The sequence below is a fragment of the Chelon labrosus genome (genome assembly GCF_963514085.1).
Source record: "Chelon labrosus genome assembly, chromosome: 11".
Lineage (NCBI taxonomy): Eukaryota > Metazoa > Chordata > Actinopteri > Mugiliformes > Mugilidae > Chelon > Chelon labrosus.
In genome coordinates this window covers 11,642,792-11,665,554 of record NC_140344.1, presented here as the reverse complement: position 1 = coordinate 11,665,554, position 22,763 = coordinate 11,642,792, and the positions used below count along the sequence as shown (strand labels likewise).

Below are 22,763 nucleotides of genomic sequence, written 5' to 3'. Positions count from 1 at the left end.
AGTCAGCCAAGAGTCTGTGATCAAGAGTAAAATATCTTGACAGCTGCTCAGACCGAAGAACCGGCAGTGGTCAGAGAATTGGTGCATGATGAAACTATGGATATGTAAAAGCAAGAGATTCCTCTTGCGGAACTAGTGGAGTGTGTGCCAGCACCGGGAGCACTGAGTGAAGTCAAATAAATCCAGTCGTTTTTTTTCATCTCAAATGTTAGCAATTAAATCTTTATTAGGTCTGCAAAGACTTACCAAAAATAGGTTAATATAACAAAAAAAAAAAGTCAATTTCTCATTCTTAAACCATACAAAACCATATTGCATCACTTAATACTGTTTGATTGAATACTGTTGATTACTCCAGCAGGTCTTAACACCATCTTATGGTATTTGTTAACAATAAAACATCGCCTTCTAAACCACGCTGCTGCCTCTACATCCCGTTGAATGTGGATGCACACTTGTGAGTGTAAAATGTAATTTCTGGAGTTAATACAAATCTTTGGCACAATACATGTTCTACTGTCAGTAAAGCTGTAAGCAAATGTCCTTGCATGTTGTGTTTGTTGAGTATATTGCGATCCGTTGAAGAGCAAACAGCAGTGCCGGGTAAGAGGTACTGGGCGGTTTGACTGATACGTGCAAATGATGAGAAAAGCGCGGTGGGTCAGCGGAGGGGTAGGTAAGGGTCGTTTGCACAGTTCTTTTTTTTATGGTACAACCACTTTGTAGGGGCTTCCAGGGACGTTATCGTCGCCCCATTTGACGATGACGGTGTAACTGCCCTTGTCCTTGACGGTGTAGGTGACATTGTAGAGCTTGTTGCCCATGTGCTTGACGTACACCTCCTCGCAGGGAGCATGAGGTCCGTGCACACCAACCATCAGCATGTTGGTACCTGGATGGAATAAAAAGAGGGGTGTTTAATGCTGTTAGTGCACAAAAGCTTTACTACTGTGTGTGCTTGAAATTTAAAGCTACAACAACCAATTATTGAAATGTGTAATTTCGGATGGATTATTAATAGTAACAAGAGACAATTATCATTAAATTCTGCACTATTGTCTACCTCTTCGTGTCTTTCAGCTATTTGTTTTGGTTTTATGGCTAAACTCCTTGTCCTGGGCTGCAACATTTTGATTATCATAATTCAGAGGAATCTACTTCCATTACCATCCTAACCACTAAACATCATGAGAGCAACTAGCCGATTAACATAATGAAGCCATTTTCCATTTCCAGGTATTGATGCTGTTAGGATAATAACCAAACAGGAGTTGGAAGAGACCAAAGAAAGTATGTGACTTAACTTGCATTGACCAGGTGGCCAGAAACACAACTGAAAATGTATGCAAATTGGGCTCCATGTTCGCAGGATGTGTAAATTAGCAGCCAACACGCTGGCCACAATAATTAAGACAAATGTTCCATTGGCTGATTATGTGTCAATTTGTGTGTTGTAGTGCGTAGAGCTTGACTCACTGCATCCACGCAGGCAAAACCCTTCAATACTACTTTACTTTAGCATCCATACAGTACACACTATATGTGTCTGATTGATGTTTTACTGTGTTTCCTCCTCATCATCTCACCTGCTTTGCTGCAGTCAACGGTAAAATTGTTTTTCTGCCCGACTGTAGCCATGGACAGCCCGGTCCCGCGACAAACCACCTTGCTGGCATCAGATGTAAGTTTTGTTGAGGTGGTCGAAGAGGAGGCGCTGTAGGCACCACCCACTTTGGAGGTCTTGGTAACTGTTTCGACCAAGACGGAGGAGGTCTCATGGAGGCTGTGCCCCCCTGACAGCCTTGTGCCTGCAGGAGAAGGAGACAGAGGGAGAAGGGGGGTTATCTAAAGCATCGTAGCTTAGACCAGACATTACAAAACACACTCAGCATTGACAGAGATGTGAATCAAGCAAAGAGGCGGCATCTCATGGGGAGAGTTTCCCTCTGCAGAAAAAGAAATGGACCAGTGCCTGAGCCCAAATAAGAAAATATTTCATACTACTTTCAAATGAAGTGAACTTTCAGGAGTCTTGGGAAATGTTTTCAATCTTGAAAGTATTTTATGTTGCATTCATAAACAGCATTTGTATGCGCCAAGCTGTGAGAGAAATATATCGCTGGGGTGCCAAGAGAAAGGCAGAAGGATGTACACTGACAACTAACACACTTCTTTTTTTTTTTTTTCGGGGGAACATTTGTTTCATAACCAAGACACTTGTCATCCACAGATCAGATGGGAGAATGACTGTCAAGCAGACCTGTGATTTTGGCTTTGAAAGGGCTGCCCACTATGTGCTGAGGCCCGCCGTATTTGATGGTGATGAGATAGTTGCCAGGTGCCATCGGTGTGTAGGTGATCTTGTAGCCTTCAGGACACTCCCGACAGTCCATCTTGACCTTGGATGGCCCGTCGATGTTGACTGACAGAGCGCCAGAGCCTGCGTTACAGGTGTTGACCACAAACTCAGAGGCTACGCCTGGAAGAACAAGGACAAGGGACAAAATGATACAGATGGTGCCAAGGCTGCTCATTTGCTGCACATAAATGATTAATCATTAACAAATGTGGTACATATTCATAATGGTGGTATAAATATCTACCTGTAGTTCCTCCCTGTAGTCCAGGGCCGTGTGCAGTGACCATGCCGGGGTCTCCAATTAGCCCTGGATCTCCCACTCGAACATTGAAGGGGCTTCCAGGAATGTGGCACCCATTGAACTTGACATCAATTGAGTGAACTCCATTGTCACGTGGAATAAAGCGGATGGCACTCTTGTCTGAAAATACAAGTTGAGATGTTTCTGTTCTGTGCTTCTGCATGATGCTTCCAGTTGAAAAAGAACTGAATTACTTGTGTCCTGAAGTTTAATTTTTACTACAAACTGAGGGTGGTGCATACCGCTGTCCAGCTCAGTGACGTAGCATTCCTCCGAAGAGCCGGAGGGAGTGTGTACTTTGGCGTCAACCACACCTCGGGCCCCATTGCGCTGCACCATGAAAGATGCTTCTTGGTTTACCTTCAAGTCTTTCTCCTGCAAAAAAACAGGGCGGAATATGTTAAGAACATTTGCGTGCAGGTGCCCGTGCATGTGTGTGCGCCCCCACCTTGAGGGACACTATGTGTGACTCATCATGCCTGAACGAGAATAGATAGAGCAGTTGGGTGTGAGAGGCAGTAAAGGTCAGAGTTTACAGCAAAGCGTTTAGTGTTCTTGCCCCACAGGTGGACAAGCGGTCCAGGCAGACATAAGAGATAGCGTGACATTTTAAACAATTTTATTGCTCTTCACCTGGCTTCCAGTGGTAGAATAACGCTCTGAAGTGGCATTTCAGTTACTAACTAAAAATACACTGCATTGCTGGCAGCTGTAATGGAGACTGTGAAAGCAAATAAAACATCTGTCTCGTGATGAGAACAATGTTGTGAGATCTCACGTTTATCTTTATCTTCCGCTCGCTCCTATTTTTTCTTTCTTTCCTTCCTCTCTGACAGAAACACAATTGCATGCGAGCCGAGTGCCCACATAATACAGCTTGCGTTGCCCCACTTTAGCAAGGGACAGTTAATCCAGCCCTTCATCACTGGCCAGCATCACAGTATTACAGTCCTGTATACCGCTCCAGCACTGGCATTCATTCAATTACACTTCAAGGGCAAAGTGCTACTAAACAAAAATATCTGCAACTAATCGTACATTGCATTACATGCCATCTGTTATTCAACTTTGATACGTTGCCTATGTGCATGTTTTATGCGTGCGATTGCTGCTGAGATTGTGTGTATGTGCGTGTGAGAGAGATAACCTGAAGGCTTGTGACAGTGAGCCTGCGGGCTTCGTCTGACAGTGTAGCGATCGGAACGATGAAGGGGCTGTCAGGGATGTGCTCGTTGTTGAACTTGATTGACACCTCATAGTCACCTGGGGGAAGCAGAAAGGTTATTAACTTCCACCATCAAATAAACTTGAGGAAGCATTCGAAGAATTTCTGAAAAATCCACGTTTGTGCCTGACAAAGATTCTACCTGGTTCTTTCACTATGTAGGAGACGCCGCAGGAGCCGTCTTTCCTGTCCTCGAAGGAGATTTCAGCCTTGCTGGGGCCCTCTACAGCAATGGACAGGCCACCAGCACCTGCCTCTCTGGTCCAGATACTAAACTCAGCTGGATTAGAAGAAGATTCATCTTAAGTCAACAACTGATCAAATATTTAAACTCATATCTTCAGTAGTATTTGAAGATAACACAATTCTCTCCAGTGACAGCATGTCAGTGTTTACAGAGCGAACTCACAAGGTGCTCCAGCCACGCCTCTCTCAAGGCCAGGACCTCCTGCACGGACTTTGTGTGCTCCTCCTTCTCCCATGGGGCCCACAGTAAACTGGAAAGGGCTTCCGGGAACATGTTGGCCCCTGTATTTGACGTTGACATTGTGGGGTCCGATTTCCTGTGGGATGAAGCGCACACTGTAGGTGCTGCTTCCTCCATCCATGATGTCAGCATCCACTGTTTTCCCACTGGGACTGGTCACCTGAGCTGTCATGGCCTGAGAACCACTCTCAACTGGTGAGATACAGCAAACCAGGAGTTAGACAAAATACAATCAATACAGTTAGACATTTTGTATTCTTGGCTGAACATTTCTAAAACATTTATTATTTAGTAGACAGTTAAAGGCTAAAGGCTACATGTGGGTTCATATTCAGACTCACCCTCAGGTCTGGCAGTGATGCCAGCAAAGCTGCTGAGGCTCTCCCTGCCCAGAAAATCTCCAAAAACATCTCTGAAAGGGCTTCCTCCTCCTCCTCCAACCTGGGTGCTCTCCTCCACTCGTACCTCCCTCTTGGTCTCTCCACCGCGGATTTTGCTAATCTCTGTGCGCTCAGTGCGGGTGTAGGTATGGCTGCTGCGGGTGAATGTTCTTGTAAGCCTCTCCTGAGCTGAAACCATCTGAAACCAGTTTCCTGCAGCAATGGAAAGGCAGAGAATACCAATGTAGGTGTACAGCAACATCTTTTATTTCAAGGTGGCTGACCGGCTGCCCTTTAACCACTTCTGAATGGATTCTGTACTCACCTGGGATCTTGAGGTTAAGACCGCATGTGCTTCCCACTGAGGCAATAGAGGATGCCTGTCTCTTCCTTGTTATACTCTCCTTGATTCGTCCTTCTCCAGTCACCTTCACTGTGAAAGGACTTCCTGGAGGGAGCACAAGACACGCATACAGATTTAATTCATTTCAAAATGTCAGATGTGTTGTTGTTTGTACATACTCCAAGTAAAGGTTTCTTACCTGGGATGTGCTTTTCAGCAAACTTGATGTTAACAGTGTAACTTCCAGGTTCTGTTGGGCAGTAGGTCACCCTGCACGTCCCATCCTCCACATCCTCACAGTTAATATCTACTTTGCTTGGACCCTCAATTGACAACGCGAGACCTCCATAACCTAAGGAGAAAACAAATAATTGGCTTTGGATTCTTTCCGTGTTCGCTATTAAAGTAGAGCATACGGCTCACAAAGCTTACCTGCATTCCTCGTATCCACAAAAAACTCAGCCATTTCGAAAGTGTGCGCCTCCACCAGGCCTTTACCGAAAGCCTTCACTCTGCTTGCCTCGCCGATCTCTGACTGGCCCACCATTATTTTGAAAGGGCTGTTGGCCACGTGCATGCCATTCTTCCTCACGCTCACTTCATGCTCGCCAACCTCCTTAGGGGTGAAAGAGATGCCTGTGAATGTGAAAAAGGCAGGGAGAAAAAAAAAAACAATGAACACAAAGAGCCAAGAAAATTTGATTAAAATGCATCACTCGAATCCTAAGGCACCTTATCAATGTGCTGTTCTTCTTGTTATTTTGTGCAAAAGGCAAGTGAATATCTCACCGAGGTGTCTGTTGGGCAGTCTCTTGAGCAGGCAGGGCTCTTCATTACCAGATGGAGCTCTGATACTGGCAGTCAGGGAGCTCAGATCTGTCTCTGCGATCTTCAGGGACACATCGGCTGCTGTGCCGACATTCAGCTGGGACGTCCTGGTTATGGAGTCATCCCCTGGCATGAGAAAAAATAGTCTTGATGTTTGACAACCTCTCAAAGTTGATTTATAGTGTAACTATAGGAAATAAATACATAACAAAATATATACTGTGGGATACACAATGTATTTCCTCACCAGTGATCTTAGCAGTAAAGGGGCTGCCAGGAATGTGCTTGTTGTCAAACTTGACAATGATGTTGTAGTCTCCAGGAGCTGTGGGCAGGTAGGACACGGTGCAGGTGCCATCTTTGTTGTCCTTACAAGTGATCTCAGCCTTAGAGGGACCCTCCACTGCTAGTGACAGACCACCTGAGAGACAGGATGAAATGCTCAAACTCTCTTCTTTCACCTGTCTGCTGCTGATGTCAAATCCAAAATATCACTGGGAAGAGTATGTTATTTCACCTTCTCCAGCATTCTTAGTGACCACAGTGAAAGTGGCAGCCTTGTTGACTGTGCCGTAACTCAGACCTGGACCATAAGCAGTCACCACGCCACTGTTCACAGCATCCACAAAGAACTGCAGAGGGCTTCCTGTTGGGGGTACGACCATTAACAAACAGCAAACTCTGAGCGTAGTTTTGTCACAGTGACCGACATCTACCGTATTTAAAAATAAAAATAACACAACCACTTCCCATTCGTCGAGCGTGGCATGGTACTGACCTGGAATGTGGTTTGCTTCATATTTAATGTCCATCTCATGGAGGCCTCTCTCTGTGGGCTGGTACTTGATTGTGATGGTGCCATCCTTATTGTCAGTGATATGTGGGCGAGCCGTCTTGCCAGAAGGCATCCGCACCTCGCCTGAAGGAGCAAATCGGTTAAATGTCGGTGACCTTAAAAAGAGATGTTTTGTGGGCGTGTTTGTGTGCAGCGTTTTGTGTCTGTATGAGCGGCGTTTGACACACCTGTGATTTCCCCTTGCTGAGGTGTGAAAGGGACGAGGAAGTTAACGGGACGGAAGAGAGGATCCACAGTATCGCGGGGAACGACTGGCTCGTTTGTGGCCTGCGAGAGAAGAGAAATTGTTGGTTTCATAGCACTAAGTGTCAAAACAAGAGTACATGCAGCACTCAACTGTACCGCGTTTAATCATCCTTTACTCACCACCACTTGGAAGGGGCTTTTGGGGATGTTCTGCCCCCCAAAACGGATGGTAATTACATATTTCCCAGGTTCAGGGGCAGTGTAGTAAATGTCAAAGGTTCCATCATGATTCTCCACCACATCCATATCCACCTCCATCCCCTTCGGGGTCAGCACCTTGCAGGTCACCTTGCCTTTCCCAGCAGCTTTGGCGTCCACTGTGATAACTGTATCCTCAGAGGTTTGGAGTTTCTGAAGATTTGCTGTGCATAAAGGATGAAGTATAGAGGGTAAGAAGCTGTGTAAAGCCTTTTTGCAATTTAGCGCAGAAAAACTATATATATATATGAATAGCCTTGATTACTCACACACGCCATGTCCTCCAATTGAAACTGGAAATGAAAAGAGAATAGCAGTGAGCATACAGTAGATAAAAATATAATACAATATGTGATTTTTATTTAGCAAAACCATAACAAAAACAAAGTCATTTTCTTACCCGTGAGGCGACATTTGCTGGCATCTCCTGTGGGCAGTGACTGGATGTGGTACGGGGAGTAAGGAATCTCGTCTCCTCCATATTTAATGGTGATGGTGTAAGGGCCCGTAGAGTCAGGCACATAGGACACAGTGTAGGTGCCATCCCTGTTATCCTGGATGGTTGCATTCTTTGGCTTGCCCTCTGGGTCCTGTGAGAAGAATATTCAAGTTATTTCAAATTCTGGCCAGTGGTTTAGGAGGTGACTGTATAAAATGTAAATGAACCCACCAGAATCTGCACAGTGAGCAGTCCCTCCCCAGCATCACGAGCATCAATAGTGAACTCAACCGGCAAGCTCGCAGACACGCCTTTAGTGTCTAGACCAGGGCCACTGGCACGCACCTTACTGGCATCATGCCCAGGCTGAGACATCACCTTGAATGGGCTGTTGAAGAAGGAGAAAATAGCAAATGTAATTATAAAATTCAGACTGAGAAAAGACAGAATTGGAATAGAAAATGTGCTGAACTAGACTTTTCTTTCTTAAACCCAGACAGAGGAGAGCTTTAATTAAGACATATCTCAACACACTGCCTGCCATGGGGATGTCTAAAGTCATGCTGCACCTGTGTGGGACTTCCTGATCTGCATATTTGACTGCTACGGTGTAGGGGCCATCCTGGGCTGGGGTGTAGTGAACTGTGTGGGTGCCATCTCCATTATTCTTCACACCAACAGGCTCCACAGTACCTGGAAATAATAATACACTTATTAATATTTGATGATCAGTGTTTGCAGGTTTCGTGGGCTTTACATTCATATGGCGTGTTTCTCACCTGTTGGACCGTAGAGTTTGACATCCAGAGGGGCCTGTCCAGCCTTTGTGCTGTCTACTGTGAAAGTCTGAGGGACGTGGGCTCTCACTCCGGTGCCCAGACCTGGACCTGAGCATTTTACCTTGCTGGGGTCCACAGGGTCTTTTACAGGCACGCGGAACGGACTGCCAGGGATCGGTTGACCTCCGTAATTAATGTTCACGTCGTAGTCTCCAGGAGTGAAGGGGACGTACTCCACACTGCAGCTGCCATCTTTATTGTCCTTGCAGGATATTTTTGCCTCTGAGGCTCCCTCGATGGTCAGACCCAGTCCTCCTGTACCAGCACCCCTGAGAGAGAAGGCAAAAATATTTTTCAGTCTTCCCTTGTTTCCTGTCTACACTGTCATATCCTCTAAATGCTGAGAGGGCAAAAACATTTACAAAAAATGTAGTTGTGGTTCAACAGTACCTGGTCTCCACAGTGAAACAGTTAGACTTGTTGGTTATTCCTCCTTCCAGACCTGGTCCAAAGGCACGGACCCGGGTTGGATCACATCCCTCCACCACAGACACTCTGAAGGGGCTCTTGGGCACAGGCACGTCATCGTACTGCACTTCAATCAGATGCATTCCTGCATATGTACAGATAAACCGACTCAGGGTCTGACAGCACACCTCTTTGTGTGAGTGCTCAAAGAAAGCAAATATTTTCTGCTATTGCCTCTTTCTTTCTTTCTTTCTAAATTATGGGGCAACACAAATTCCCTTTTAGGGAGATAAACATCTGCTTATTTATAAAAGACACTATCTGGGGCGCAGACGCTCTGGTAAATGTACAAGGCATTACATCTGTTCCCTATTCATTATTCTGTTACAACGTTTTTCTGACAGAGCCCTCTCAGTAGGCCTATATGCCACATTCCCAGTCACACTGCTTCGATATTAGAGCATGTCTGGTGGTGGAAAGGGGCTCTGTGATCTCTGTGCTTTGTGGTATAGGTCTCTATTAATATCCCTTGTCATTCCCCTTCTGTATTGCTGTGTGCAGGAAACCTTCAGCACACATACCTGCCTGGTTAAGAGCTTCTGTTCCAGAACACACTATTTATAAAACAGAGCCTGTCTGCCTCTCTGCCTCCCTGCTCTCTGCCCCTCACATCATTGCTCTACTGCATCATCCTGTATTTATACCGCTCTCCTGCTCGCTCTTTATTTTCCCACCCTCCTGCTTTATTCCCAAATGGTGTCCAACCCAAGCACCTGTTAGTGATTTTTCTGTCTGTCTGTTTGCAAGTCCTCTATTTATCTCCATCAAGTTAGGTTTGTCTTGTGACAAAGTTCTCTATTTCATCATTGTCGCCCGACATTGATCTCATAATTGCCTTCATTTACATTGTTAAATGACCTAATGTAATATTTTCTTCGTGCCCCTACCATCCTCGAATGCTGTGTACTCCACTCTGTAGGTGCCGTCTCCCTTGTCAGTAATGTAGCTGTCAGTGTTGGTGCCAGAGGGGCTGATGATGTGAACCTTCACATGACTTCCTCCAACCTTGGTGAGGGCGCGGGCATCAACAATGAAGTGGGTTGTGACTTCTCTGAGGACTCCTAGAAATAAAAAAAGCCCTTCAGGTGGTTTGTTGTTTAAGACATAACACGCAGCAGGCAACATGCATAACACTAAGACACTGGATATCCTTATTAACACCAACACTGTCCTAAGAGCTGTTTATAAAGTGCTTAGATTAATATATAATATGCTGGTAACCAGTAATTCAGCAGAGCTTATAAGCATGTATCTGTCATTATATGTATATAGTTCATATTAAAACCTTCATTACAGTAAACTTAGAATAAAGTGCTATTTCATTCTGAACTTATTATGTCTGGCGTTACCTCTGGGTTCAACTCCAGGCCCGTATACATGCACTCCACTGGTGTCCAAAGAGGGCTCGACCTGCAGGACCTTTGGAAAGTGGGGAATCACGTGGCCACCGTACTTGATCGTGATGGTGTGAGAGCCATGGAAAGGTGGGATGTATGTGACAGAGAAGGTCCCCTCTGCAGTTTTCTGAATATGCACCTCCGCCTTAACCCCGGTCTCCGACACGATCTCGATGGTGAGCTCGCCGTCTCCTGCTCTGGTGCAGTCCACAGTGAAGGTGGCAGGCTCACCTGCCTTGGCCCTCTCCAGGCCAGGCCCGCTGGCGGTCACCTTGCTGGGGTCGAAGGCTGGGCGAACAGCAGCTTTGAAGGGCGAGCCGGGGATGTGCTTCTCCGCAAACAGGATGTTGATGGCGTATTCGCCCGGCTCAGTGGGCAGGTAGTTCACTGAGCATGTGCCATCACCATTGTCTTGGCACTCGATTTTTGCCTCACAGGGACCTTCTACTGTCAGGCCCAGACCACCTGCGCCAGCTCCCTTTGTGTCAATGGTGAACGGAGCTGGTTTACCCACAATGCCTCCTTGCAAGCCGGGACCAAAGGCTCGCACCTGTGAAGCAACAGTCGAGTCAGTTTTTGATACAAGATGTATTTAATAAAAATGTCTCATCTTTTTGATGAGGTCCAACTATGGACGAATGTCAGACCTAAATGCAGCTGTCATGAACTTTTACCTTTGAAGGATCAGCAGGCATCACTGCTTCAACACCAAAGGGGCTTCCCATTACAGGGTTCCCATCATAGATGACATCAACCTTGTACTGCCCCTCCTCTGGGGGGATATACTTCACACTATGAGTGCCTTTGGCTTTGTCTCCTTCCAGCTTGCATGGGATTGGTCGACCAGAGGGTGAGGTCATCTTCACGCCTACATTGCCCTGCCCACCAGCACCCTTTGTGTTAACGGTGAACTCTTGATCCTTTCCAACCTCCACTTCTGCAAGAAAGATTAAAGTGATATATTATATATTAACCCTTGTACTTAACCACACACACACACACACACACACACACACACATATATATAGTCTGCCTGCAGGCAGGTTAGTCTAACTTACTGGTTTCCAATCCTTCCACTTTCACCTTTCCAATATCCATAGCTGGTGACACAGTGATGTGGAAGGGGCTTTTGGGAATGGGATCTCCTCCGTGAGTCACAGAAATAGTCATGTTGCCCTTGAAAAAACACCAGAATATGAGTGGATATGTGTTCATGCCTGGATTTACTGTGAATAATCATGTTCTAATGTAACTGGATTTCAAACAGAGGCCTGCTGTACCTGCTGAAGAGCCGTGTACGTGACAGTGTAGGTGTAATCGTGGTTATCAATGATCTCAAAGTCACGAACTGCCTCTCCTGGGCCTGATGGTGCAAAATGCACCTCAGGCTTGGCCTTGCCAGCTCCCTTTGCGTAGATGGTGAAGTGGGTTGGAGAGCCCACCTCCACACCTGAAACACACATTTTGTCAGCGCTAGCCAAATCATACCACTTCTATGACATTAAATCTTTAAAGTGGGTGTTGGAAATGTGAATACAAATTTGCTGTCTTGATAATTATATCAACTGAACTTTTTAGATGACAAAGAACCTCACCTGTCTTGTTGAGTCCAGGACCCTCTGCTCTCACCTTGCCAGCATCATGGGAAGGATCCACTTTGACTTTGAATGGACTGATGGGAATTTCCTTTGAAAGCAACCAAAACAAAAAAAAATTTAAAAATCCATCCATCATTTCACAAGCAGTCTCTCACAACTCATCAATCCCGTTTCAACTGGACATTGTATTCTTACCTGATCAGCAAACAGCACCATGATGGTATATCGGCCCGGACCGGGGGGAGTGTACTTGACTGTGAAGGTGTCATTGTCATTCTTGATGATGTCAAAGTCTATGTCAGCCTCGGCAGGGCCAACCACGCCTGGGGCACACTTGATGCCGATACTGATGTCCCCTAATGGTGCATGACAATGAGCACAGTTCACAGAGGTTATTCTATAGTAGATGATCTGAATAAATTAAAGCAGTCGTTCCACTGCTTGGAGGTTTATTTTAAGTACAATTTCACATTTCAAATGACATAACCTTGCACTGCTGCCTAGGTCCTGTTCTTCCCGTACCTAATATATTTTTTAAACATTTTCATGATGTAACTCTAATTTTATTTCGGGCCGATCAAACTCGGGATTGTTTTTATAACCACCCACATAATCTCCTCATACAGCCTCACCTTGACCAGCTTCACCACAATCCACAGTGAAGTAGGTTGGCTCGTTAGCCTTGAGCCCCGTCTTCTCCACTCCAGGCCCATAGACCTTGACTCTGTCTGGGTGAGAACCCTCTCCAACCAGCACCTAATGAATTCACAGTGCACTTGAAGCAGAGGCTTTTCACTGAAGTACAACTGCTGCAGTCCTTTTACTTTGTCTATATTTGTTGAAGTATCATTATATGAAATTGACAAAATTTCAACTGCAGAATAGCTGTTTGTCAGCGTGTGCGCACGCATCGTCATGTCTCTTACCCTGAAAGGGCTATTGGGCACGTTGACCTCACCCCAGGTGATGATGATGGTGTGTTTAATGGGCTTGACAGGAGTGTACACACACAGAAATGTGCTGTCTCCTCTGTCAGTGATCTTGATGTTGATGACGCAGCCTTCAGCATCCTGAGTGGATACAAAATCTTGTCAGTTCTGGTCTGCACAGAGCCACATGCAATATAAATGATGTTTTCCTATGAATAAAAAATGAAGACTCCACAAACTGGTGCACTCCATACCTGTGCGTAGATCTTGAGGTGCCCCTTCCCAGCCATGCGTGCATCGATAGTGAATTCCGTTTGTTTGTTCACAATGACACCGGTTGGCTGCAGGCCTGGACCATAGGCTTTAACCTGGAAACATTTTATTAAGAATACGATTGAATCAGACGACCATGGTAACCTACTTTATACTTTAATTTAAAATTCAGTGAGTGGTAAATATACCTTCTCAGGGAAAACATCATTGGCTGCGGGGAGGATGTGGGCCATGAAGGGACTGTCCTTGATGTCTTCATCATCACAAATGACGTGAACAGCGTAGTCGCCAGGTTCAGTGGGCCAATACCGCACATCACAGGAGCCGTCACCCTTATCATCACACTCAATTTTAGCCTGCGATGGGCCTTCGATGGAGAAGCCTGAGCAAAGGAAACCCTAAGGCATTTAGATTTCAGATTTCAAAACTTTTCTTTTGCTCGTATCACTTGTCTCATGTCTCACCCAGAGTTCCGACTTCAGTGCCGATGGCTTCCACCACAAAGTCAGCAGATTTTCCCACCATGCCTGTCTTCAGACCAGGACCCCAGGCTCTCACCTTCTGAAAACCTGCCTCTACTCCCACCTCCACTTCGAAGGGGCTGCAACACAAAATGGCACACAAGAATACACAATATTACCTCACGTAAAGGTGATGGTGCATTCTTAATGAATAGCTAAAGGCCGCAATAGGAGCCTACCTGCGTGGGATGGGCTGGCCTCCCCAAGTGATGCTGACTGTGTATTTACCAGGCTTAAGGGGGTAATATTCACATTCATACACACCATTCCCCGCATCTCGCACTTTCACTTGCTCTTCTGCTCCAGCTGAGGATGAATTATACTGTCAAAATGGATTCTTATCTGCTTAGAAACTTCATTCATTTTATTTAGCGCCATATTATACGACTGTACGAATGCAACGATGCAGGCGAAAAACCCAAACAAAGGGAAATAATTCCCAAAATGTGCAAGGAGGAGTGATGCAGAAAAAAGAGAGCTGTCTGACTCACTTGGTCCTCTGACTGAGACGTTCAGTGCTCCGCTGCCAGCTCCCTTGGTGAACACTTTGAAGTCTGCAACCTCCTTTACTCTCAAGCCTTTAGGCTGAAGCCCTCTGCCAGCAGCTCTGCAAGCATTTGGGTTCATGGCTGGAAAGAATAACAATAAGTGTGAGACAGAAACATATTAAGCAGAACAAAAAGAGAGTAGCCAGCAGTTGACGGCAATGTTAGTAGCAAGTTCCAATTCAAATGGGATTCCTTAAAGGTTGCCAGACAGAACCTGTAAATGAGAATTCTGCTTTGTGCAGCACATTTCGCACAAAGTACACATTGCCGAATAAGATACTGATGCATTCAGTGCATCCAGGGAGCATCTGACAACATTTCAGTCAGTCTTTTTCGAAATGTTGAGGGCAAGCTTTCTACTGAATGCTGGCTGATGCAAATTCAGACATGATGAAAACAAACATGTCAACAGCACAAGCAAAGACATTTAACGAAGAACAAAGAAATGCATAAACTGACAGAAATGCAGAACGGGACAATCTGTAAACTATTTGTAGAAAATCTGTTCTCCCCCTTAACATAACCAAATCATCAAGCTGCAAGTAGAGGGAGCAGGCAACCAAGCATGGCACTGAGCCACGGAATCCATATATCAGAAAGCATGGAGGAGCATCTGCAGGGCCTGGAATAGCTTGGCTCTTTGCTGAGTAATGGGCACAAGCTCCTTCCTTTCAGACAATACTAACTTGGACGGCCAGGTTTTGGGGGAGGTGCCCCCTTCCCACCCTTCACTCCAGGAGGGGTGCGCACTGACTGAGGAGCTATCTGCAGTGGAGCTCCAATGGTAGGAGCAACAGTTGGAGCTAGAAATGACAGACAGGAAGGGTTATGGTCTATACAGGGCGGCTGTTCCCAGGGAGAATAAAGATGACGATGGATAGTGATGGATAGATCACCCTGACACTAACAGCACACTAAGAAATCAGATTTGTCTGACAGTAATTTACTGCACAGACAGATGGCTCACCCTCTGCGATGTTGACATTGTAAGGGCTCTTGGGGATCTCCTGGCCTGCAAACAGTATGTGAATGGTGTGAGGCCCCTCCAGCACGGGATGATAAGTGCAACGGAAAACACTGTCTCCCTTGTTTTCCAGGATGAGCTCCACGGTGTCCTTTTTGCCCTGAGGATCGACGATGACCACGCTGATGTCACCATTACCAGCACCTAAGAGTGCCAAACAAATGATGGGTTATCACAGGTTAAAATTTAATATCACTTTGTTTTAAAACACTGCAATCAAGTATTTTTGTTGTTGCTTTTCTTTATTTACCAGCTGTGTAGATGTCAAAGTAGGTGGGTTTGTTAGCCACATTGCCTACTGGGTCCAAACCTGGCCCCCTGGCGTGGACTTTGCTGGGGTCACCCATATCCTTTGCCACATTCACTGTGTAGGGGCTCTTGTCGATGTCCTGACCTGCGAACAACACTTTCACCTAATGTTGGAGAAAAAAGACACGTTCAAGACACCTTTAAATAGTTTCGCCAAGTGAGGACACGAAGTAAACACATGTGGCAGGTTGTTCTTACCCTGTGGACGCCCTCAACTTTAGGAACATAGGTGACGGTGTAGGTTCTGTTTTTGTCCTTGTTGGGTTTAACTTTAGCCTGGAAAGCAAAACCAAAATAACAACAAGTTTAAGACAAGACACTACATTTATCTCCACTTAATACCGAGGCCTTGGAAGGTTCGCTAAGGAGTTAGCTAAGATGCCGTCACTCTCTCGCATGACTTGCCTCCTCTTTGTGCCCCTCAGGATCCTCCACGTACACCAGGACTTCACCACTGCCAGCTTCCAGAGTTTCCACAGTGAACACAGCTGGTTGCAGCACCTTGTTGCCATGAGGTTCAATACCTGTAATGAAAACATACAAACATCATTTGGTGTGATGGATAACTCAAACAAGTTTGGGCAATCCAAACAAACAACAAAATGCCACAAAAAAGTTTGTATCTTTTTTGTGCTCCTTGTGCCTAACATCACTGCTTTTATATTCAGGACTGAAAAGGTGATATACTGTTCGTAGGAACTGCTTTCACCTGTGTGGGTATTCGTGTTGATCTACCTACCTGGTCCATAGGCTTTGGCCTTGTTTGGAAAAAGCTGTTTAGGCTTAAGAGAAGCCCCAGGCTTCAGTTTGGCCTTGGGGAACTGAGACAAGTAGGTCATCACCGAGTGCTCGTCTACATCTGGGTCCACAATCTCCTCAGGAGCAATCACCTACAGAACAGGAAGTCATGCAGCATTACAGGGGCTAATCAGACTCAGACTCGGGCCTTTCTGTGGGCAAATGGTTTTCATTCAAAAAGAGTGATCAGTATAAAGGGTAAAGTTCAGCTTTTATGCAACATCAGAAAACAACTATATCTCAATGTATGGCCAAATTAACTGTCTGTCGCAACAAGGGTATGGGTTACTCTTTTCTACAACCTTCTCTTATTCAGCATAGTGCAATTGGATTTAACACGGATTAAACGTATTTGTTCCCTCCACCTCTGACTCCTCTCTCCCTTAAAGCACTCGTTTGCCTGTCTATCACACAGTGGCACCAAGCCATGCTCTACACTGGTTATATTTAACTACAGGACAGCGAGGTTAAAGATTGTTGCCCTCAATAAGCCAGCCAGGGGGGGATTTATCCTGAGCCAGACCTCACCCACATCTCCTTAACAACACCACACTGGAATCTAGCCCCCAGGCCTACAGAGCCATGACATACACCCTACAGCTATCTCGCCGATGCTAAGCCTCATGCAGCATAGCTAACCCTGTGTCTTGGACAAACACGTAAACAACCTGCACGGTGCACATTTCCATACGGGGGCTCAGTCTTACAAACAGGAGGGAAAATTTCAAGCGCAGGCATATTTACACCTCTGTTTTAGTGGAAGGCTTGGAAGGTGAAATTTCACACCTCCACAAATTCACAAACTCCACCAAATAAAACTCCTACTCACTCACTTACTGAGAGCTACAATAAAGCAAATGGAAACATTAGAAGTGAGGTGGCTAATAAATATTTTATGGCACCCTCCAGCAGGATCTCCCTGGAGAAACACTGGACTCAGTATTTTACATAGCAATGCTTTCCCTAGTTCTGTGTTTCCTCACAGGTGTGTACTCCGAGGTGTGTTTGTATTCGCAGATTAGGACTTGTTTTGAACTGCTTGGATTTGATTTGTGTTAGAGGGATTTCTTTCTGCTGAGAATAACAATTTTGACAGTCAGAAAACGGAAGAAACAATCGGATCATATCCACCAAGCTGAGCTGCAGCAAACTAAAAAACACTTTGTGACTGCCGTCTATCTTGCATCTTACCTGAGGCACACCCAGCCAGTCGTCGGCCTGTTGCATGGCTTCTCTGGCATTCTGCACAGGCTGATTTGGGTCCCACTCAGCCCAGTCTGGACACAGACCTAACAGGACGCAAAAGGGCAATTAGACAATTCTGCAGTGACTAATGTAGGCAGTGTTTAACTGCGGTTGCTATAATAAGACCACTTGGGCTGTCGGTGCTATCTCTGCAACACCTCTAACTACAACACCGCATGACCTTACCCACACTACTGGGCTCCCATGACTTCTGTAAGTGTGGCAGCGAATGTTTCTCTTGACTGTTCAAACGGAAGCAGCTTCGACTGTGGCACTTTTACTGCGGCTCAGGTTAGCCTGCTCTGTGCTACTAATGCCTAAATTGGATTAGTGTTTCCAATGGAGTGGCCACTCACTCAAAAGGCCCATGCAGGCATGCCATAGAATACTATTATCCAATTAATATAGACTAGTAGGGCTGCAGTATTAACAGGGTTGTGTTTACATGAATCTGCAAGGAAGGAATGGTCTGTGCAGAATAAAGCTGTGTAATGCTGTCATTTTCCAGAGGCCCCAGGGCCCTTCCATCATATGGGTGTTACATACATCACTGTGGGATAGCCGTATAGATGGGGATAGATGTATAGTTCCAATCTAGTATTAAATGTACCAAGAGAAACTGCAGCTATCTGGTATTTCTTCCTGGTGTGGGAAATGCCTCTGTTGTGTACATTTGTAATTGAATCAAAAGCAGAGACTCTGTGTTTCAGGATCGACCTAGTTTCGTCAGTTACACTACTGTTGAGTATTAGCTGATGAAAAAACAGACCCTTGTATGGTCAATGTTGCAGCACAGTGTTTGAAAGATGCGTCTCATCAGATCAATGGCTCATGTAAACACAGTTAAACACGGTGTTCTACACTCCTCATGCTACTCCTCCACCTTTCGCTCTATGAAGCTGAGAGGACTCTCTAATGTTCAGTGTTGGAAGCAGAAGCCTAAACTGGCAGTGACTCAAACTGTGGCCTTGTGGTCTTTGGATCTGTGGTTTAGGCACCTCCCTGTGACAGATCATTCTGCATTTTGATGCAGCGCCAAGCATCCCCCTTGACAGAAGTGGAGGAATGGTGCCCAAATTTGGGGGTGTTGTGTAGCAGTAAGGCTATAAACACCAAAGCCAGGCTTGGGCCTCAGGGCCTGAAACACTAAGACTGAAAGCTTCAGTCACTGTGGAACAGCTGGCAGGGACATCCTCGGGCTATCAGCAACCCCTCTACAACCTACTGACACTACCTGCTCTCCAGAGACAGATTACACTGGCTGACATCTGAATCCGAATCTGGACGCGTGTTTGTGTGCGTGTGTGTTCAAAGAAGTGTGAGAGATGTAAAGGCCTCATTTCTAGACGAGGACCAAAGAAGACAAATTCTCCTGAGAAAATGATACTGCTTCAAACGCAATGACACATGCCTGACCCCAGCCTCATAGCAACCAAGGAAAACCGCCACCACAACAAGGTTGTCTACAGTCACTGCACGTATTCTGACTCAGCATTCACACTGTCCAGTCTGTAGAGTCAGCTGATGCTACCAGTGGCTTCTTACCAGGGGCACAGTTGTCAACCAGAGCTCCCAGGGCTTTACCATCCCGCCAGTCACGGTTGAAATTGTTGATGGGCAGCTGGGGCACCTTGTTCTGTATCCAGCCCAACAAGCGCTGTTTGGGGGTCAGCTTTTTCGTCTCCTCGTCATCCTCGTCATCCCACATGGGCATGGAGATGGAGTAGTGGAGGATGAGAGTCCAGATAAGACCCAGGATCAGCTTTAGATTTCCATCCACAATGGCTTTGCTATCTGTGGTCGGACAACAGAGACAAGATAGTTCAAGAAGATTTAAAACTTCACAAAGCAAAAAAGATGCACCGCGTCATGCAGTATTAGCTGGTATGCTCGTTAACTGCATTTTCCATCTGTTTTTCATAGTTAATGATTAATGGACCATTCTGATAAGATTCTGATTAATTCTATATATTGTTACTGATAACTAAAACAAGTGGGATGTATCAAATATGACTTTCCTTGCCATTCTGCAGTATTGACCAGGTTATTCTGGGTAGAAATATAAACAATGATGATTGACTGCTGAGGAGACAAGAATCTAACGCTCCTCACTGCTTCCCCCCGAGCCCCTTTCTCTCAGACAGCTGTCTGGCGGAGGACCCCTGACAATCTGTCATCCAGTCACAATGGTCCTCTGAAGACAGTGACAGCTGAGGGTATGTGGAAACAGATCCCTCTCTCGCATAAATACCACTAGGATTTCAATTACCCCCTAAACTTGTAGCACTGGAGTGCGATAAATCAAATAGGAGGAGATTAGATTCATTGACAGTGATCACGCAGCTCATTTCCTGAGGTTCTCAGAGGGAAACTTTGTCAAATAAGCTATTTAAAATCCACTCTAATTTAGTAATTTAGCTGTTTGAGCCAAATAACCTCTGACGTGTTCTAGACTTTAATGTTTCATCGACTAATCTTGTGTGATACACTCCAGGTATTTCAGTAATAACAGAGGGCCTTTGATGCCAGTTGTTTGTCACAAGACTGTTTTATTGAGATCAGTGATCCCCTATCAGAGGGTGATATTTGATGTGTCACTGTCTGACTGGCAGAGGCAGGTGGCACGATGAGGCACATTCTGGTCTTGTTCCCACTGTGTCCGGCTTTAGGGGCAACTGTGTGGTTACATCCATCAAATGGTGTCTAGTTACACACTATGACACATGTGCTGCTAAGCCTACGGTAATTTTTTTTGTGTCTCTAGGTCACTATAATGAGGCTGAGATATTATCTTAAGTGGGCTGCATTGACCCACTCGTGCCGCATGGGGAGAGGGTGCCAGGAAGCAAAATGGCAGCACTTTCATTATCACGCCCTCTTTCTGTCAGAGCAGTCTGACCTCGTGTGTGTCTGCACAACTGTGCCAGACACACAACAGCGTAGTAAGTCCTAGGCACATTGTTTGTCTTTGAGGCAATATTTGTGATTGTGACCTCTGCCCTTCTGTGATCACTGGGAGATCTGAGATTTGCCATTGTTCTTTTCATCCAATGTCATCGCGCACGCACACACACACACACACACACACACACACACATAAACAAACAAAGTGTCCAGGTGGACACACTGTGACACCTTCACAGTCCAACGGCCAAAGCCTCAGCCATGCCAGGAATTTCACTCAACCGTGTGGCAGGAACATTAGGCCCCCAAAACAGAAAAAAACACAAAGTCAAAGATCTATAAATTGTAGGTTTTTCTGCAGGTGTATAATGGATTCCCTCTTCATCTTACGGTATCTATGCTTTTCTTATGAGGCTGCTAGTTTCTCTTGAGTTATTAAATGTTTTTAAGAAGTGGCATTCTGTTCTGCTGGAGCAAAGTCCTCCAATTGTGACCCTGTGGATGTGACAAAAAAATCCACAACAATTTAATGTAACTTCAGCAATCTGTTCCACAGTGTGATCCACAAATCCCACCCGAGTTAATCCTCACCACACAGGAGTTGCTGATGGCTCTGGACTGCAACAGAGCGGCAGAGAGTTGTTCCAACCCCTGACCTGACAGAGACAAACGTGTGTGTGTGTGTGTGTTTGTGTAGAGGCCTATGTGTGACTCCTGTCCGCATGTATAAATTATTTCATTCTCATTAGCACAGCCCTAATGAATTTCCAGCCCATAGTTTACCACATTGGCTGCAGCAGGAGTAAGCTAACGCAATAAAAAACCACCGGGTCTTGGCCCTGACGCAAGTAAATGACCTCAGTGACACCTCTGCAGTAATTTTCCAATAAGCTGTTGACCCCAACTCAACACAGCTTTCCACAGGCCTCTGAGAGCTATGGCTCACTGCTAGCTGACACCTGCACTGATAACAAACCAAAAGATAACATATGTGTGTGTTTCTGTGGCGATATGACAGTCTAACAAATATCAAAAAGGTATCCACTGGCACGTCTTTTAAATATCATAGCAATGCATTTTATTAGGGTCTTGACACCCACTGTCAGCTATCACAACAGTCTTCATCTTTATTGATCCTCTATCATCATCATGGTGGTAGCTTTTAGGTTTATACTTCATGAGTGAAGATTCCTCAAAGAAGCCATTAAAAGTGACTTACCTATTGAGACCAGTTTGATACGTTCTCTATCCAGGAACTCTAGTGCCACAGAAACATTTTCCAGTTTCATCTGCCGGAAGTTGGGTCTGGTGTGGTGCTTTCTGTACATCTTCTTCTGGCTCAAAACTTCCAAGAGTGAAATGAGCTTCAGCCCGTCACTAAAATCCTTCTGCAGGTCGGTGACCGTCTTGTTGACGCACTTGAGGTGCTCGTTGCACCACCTGGTGAAGGTGTTCTGCTGGATCTTCTTCCATGGCGCGTCCTCGGCCAGGTCCTTCTCCGTAGCTGGCATCTCGTCGTCCTCCTCGTCCCCAAAATCAGTGGCCTGGTAGTACTGTGGAGGCAGCTGGTCGTCGCCGTAGTTATTGCTCATCATGATGGCTTTTTCCGTGTCCACTTTTATACCTCGGTGACACTTGTGTGTTGAACTGTGTGCGCAGCAGCGCAGAAAACTTTCGCAGGTCGATGGCAAGCGCGCTCTCGCGGAGGAAAGTTCAAACTCGGATGAGTTTTAAAAGCAGCCCAGAGATTTTTCGGACGTACTTGCGAAGGAACCACTTATGTCACGGCAGTGATGAATGAAATTATCCGATTTACAGCGCGCAAGACAGCTGGCCGTCCGCTTTCTTTTTTTAATTGGCACCCTCCTGACAAAGCTCGTCCCTTTCTGATATGGCCCCTGGAAGAATTTCTCTTTCAGAAAAGTGGAGTTTCGAAGCAGATGAGCTGAAGCAGCAGTGCTGAAGTTGACTCTGAACTTGTTTAACTTGGATGTTGAGAGAGGAAAGAGATGGGTTTATATAGGAGCCCCGGGCCACGTCACTCTCCGTCTGTGATCATAGTCTATTTGCTAATCCATAAGGATAACGGGAGTCGGGGGTCGGTTTACGGGGAGGATGGGACAGGGATTGGTCAGACCCCGGGCAGCGCAACAGTTGTGACATGCTTCTTATTTTTAGGCGCTCCTATTTGGGCGGCTGGGGGCTGGGACCGATTGTTGTAAATGTGTGTCATGCTGCTGCTGCTGCT

General features: G+C 45.8%; 1 protein-coding gene across 1 annotated transcript; it reads right to left on the bottom strand.

Annotated features, from left to right (window-relative positions):
- Positions 1-310: 310 nt before the first annotated feature.
- Positions 311-22,361, bottom strand: LOC311495718 (filamin-C-like). The gene is made up of 46 exons (XM_084555273.1): positions 21,735-22,361; positions 19,157-19,405; positions 17,558-17,655; positions 16,308-16,458; positions 15,974-16,092; positions 15,767-15,844; positions 15,510-15,672; positions 15,203-15,403; positions 14,179-14,316; positions 13,867-13,993; positions 13,631-13,767; positions 13,355-13,548; positions 13,148-13,261; positions 12,891-13,034; positions 12,597-12,720; positions 12,160-12,320; positions 11,962-12,052; positions 11,647-11,816; positions 11,425-11,542; positions 11,041-11,303; positions 10,319-10,916; positions 9,857-10,030; positions 8,892-9,054; positions 8,442-8,770; positions 8,232-8,355; positions 7,894-8,050; positions 7,624-7,813; positions 7,493-7,516; positions 7,146-7,387; positions 6,947-7,046; positions 6,698-6,842; positions 6,441-6,565; positions 6,171-6,344; positions 5,885-6,049; positions 5,528-5,731; positions 5,295-5,447; positions 5,078-5,200; positions 4,714-4,965; positions 4,295-4,564; positions 4,028-4,165; positions 3,808-3,923; positions 2,903-3,035; positions 2,604-2,780; positions 2,261-2,479; positions 1,587-1,808; positions 311-892 (listed from the first exon to the last, which is right to left on the bottom strand). The coding sequence occupies exons 1-46, from the start codon at positions 22,108-22,110 to the stop codon at positions 705-707; spliced, it is 8,121 nt and encodes a 2,706-aa protein (XP_084411399.1). The 5' UTR covers positions 22,111-22,361; the 3' UTR covers positions 311-704.
- Positions 22,362-22,763: the final 402 nt, after the last annotated feature.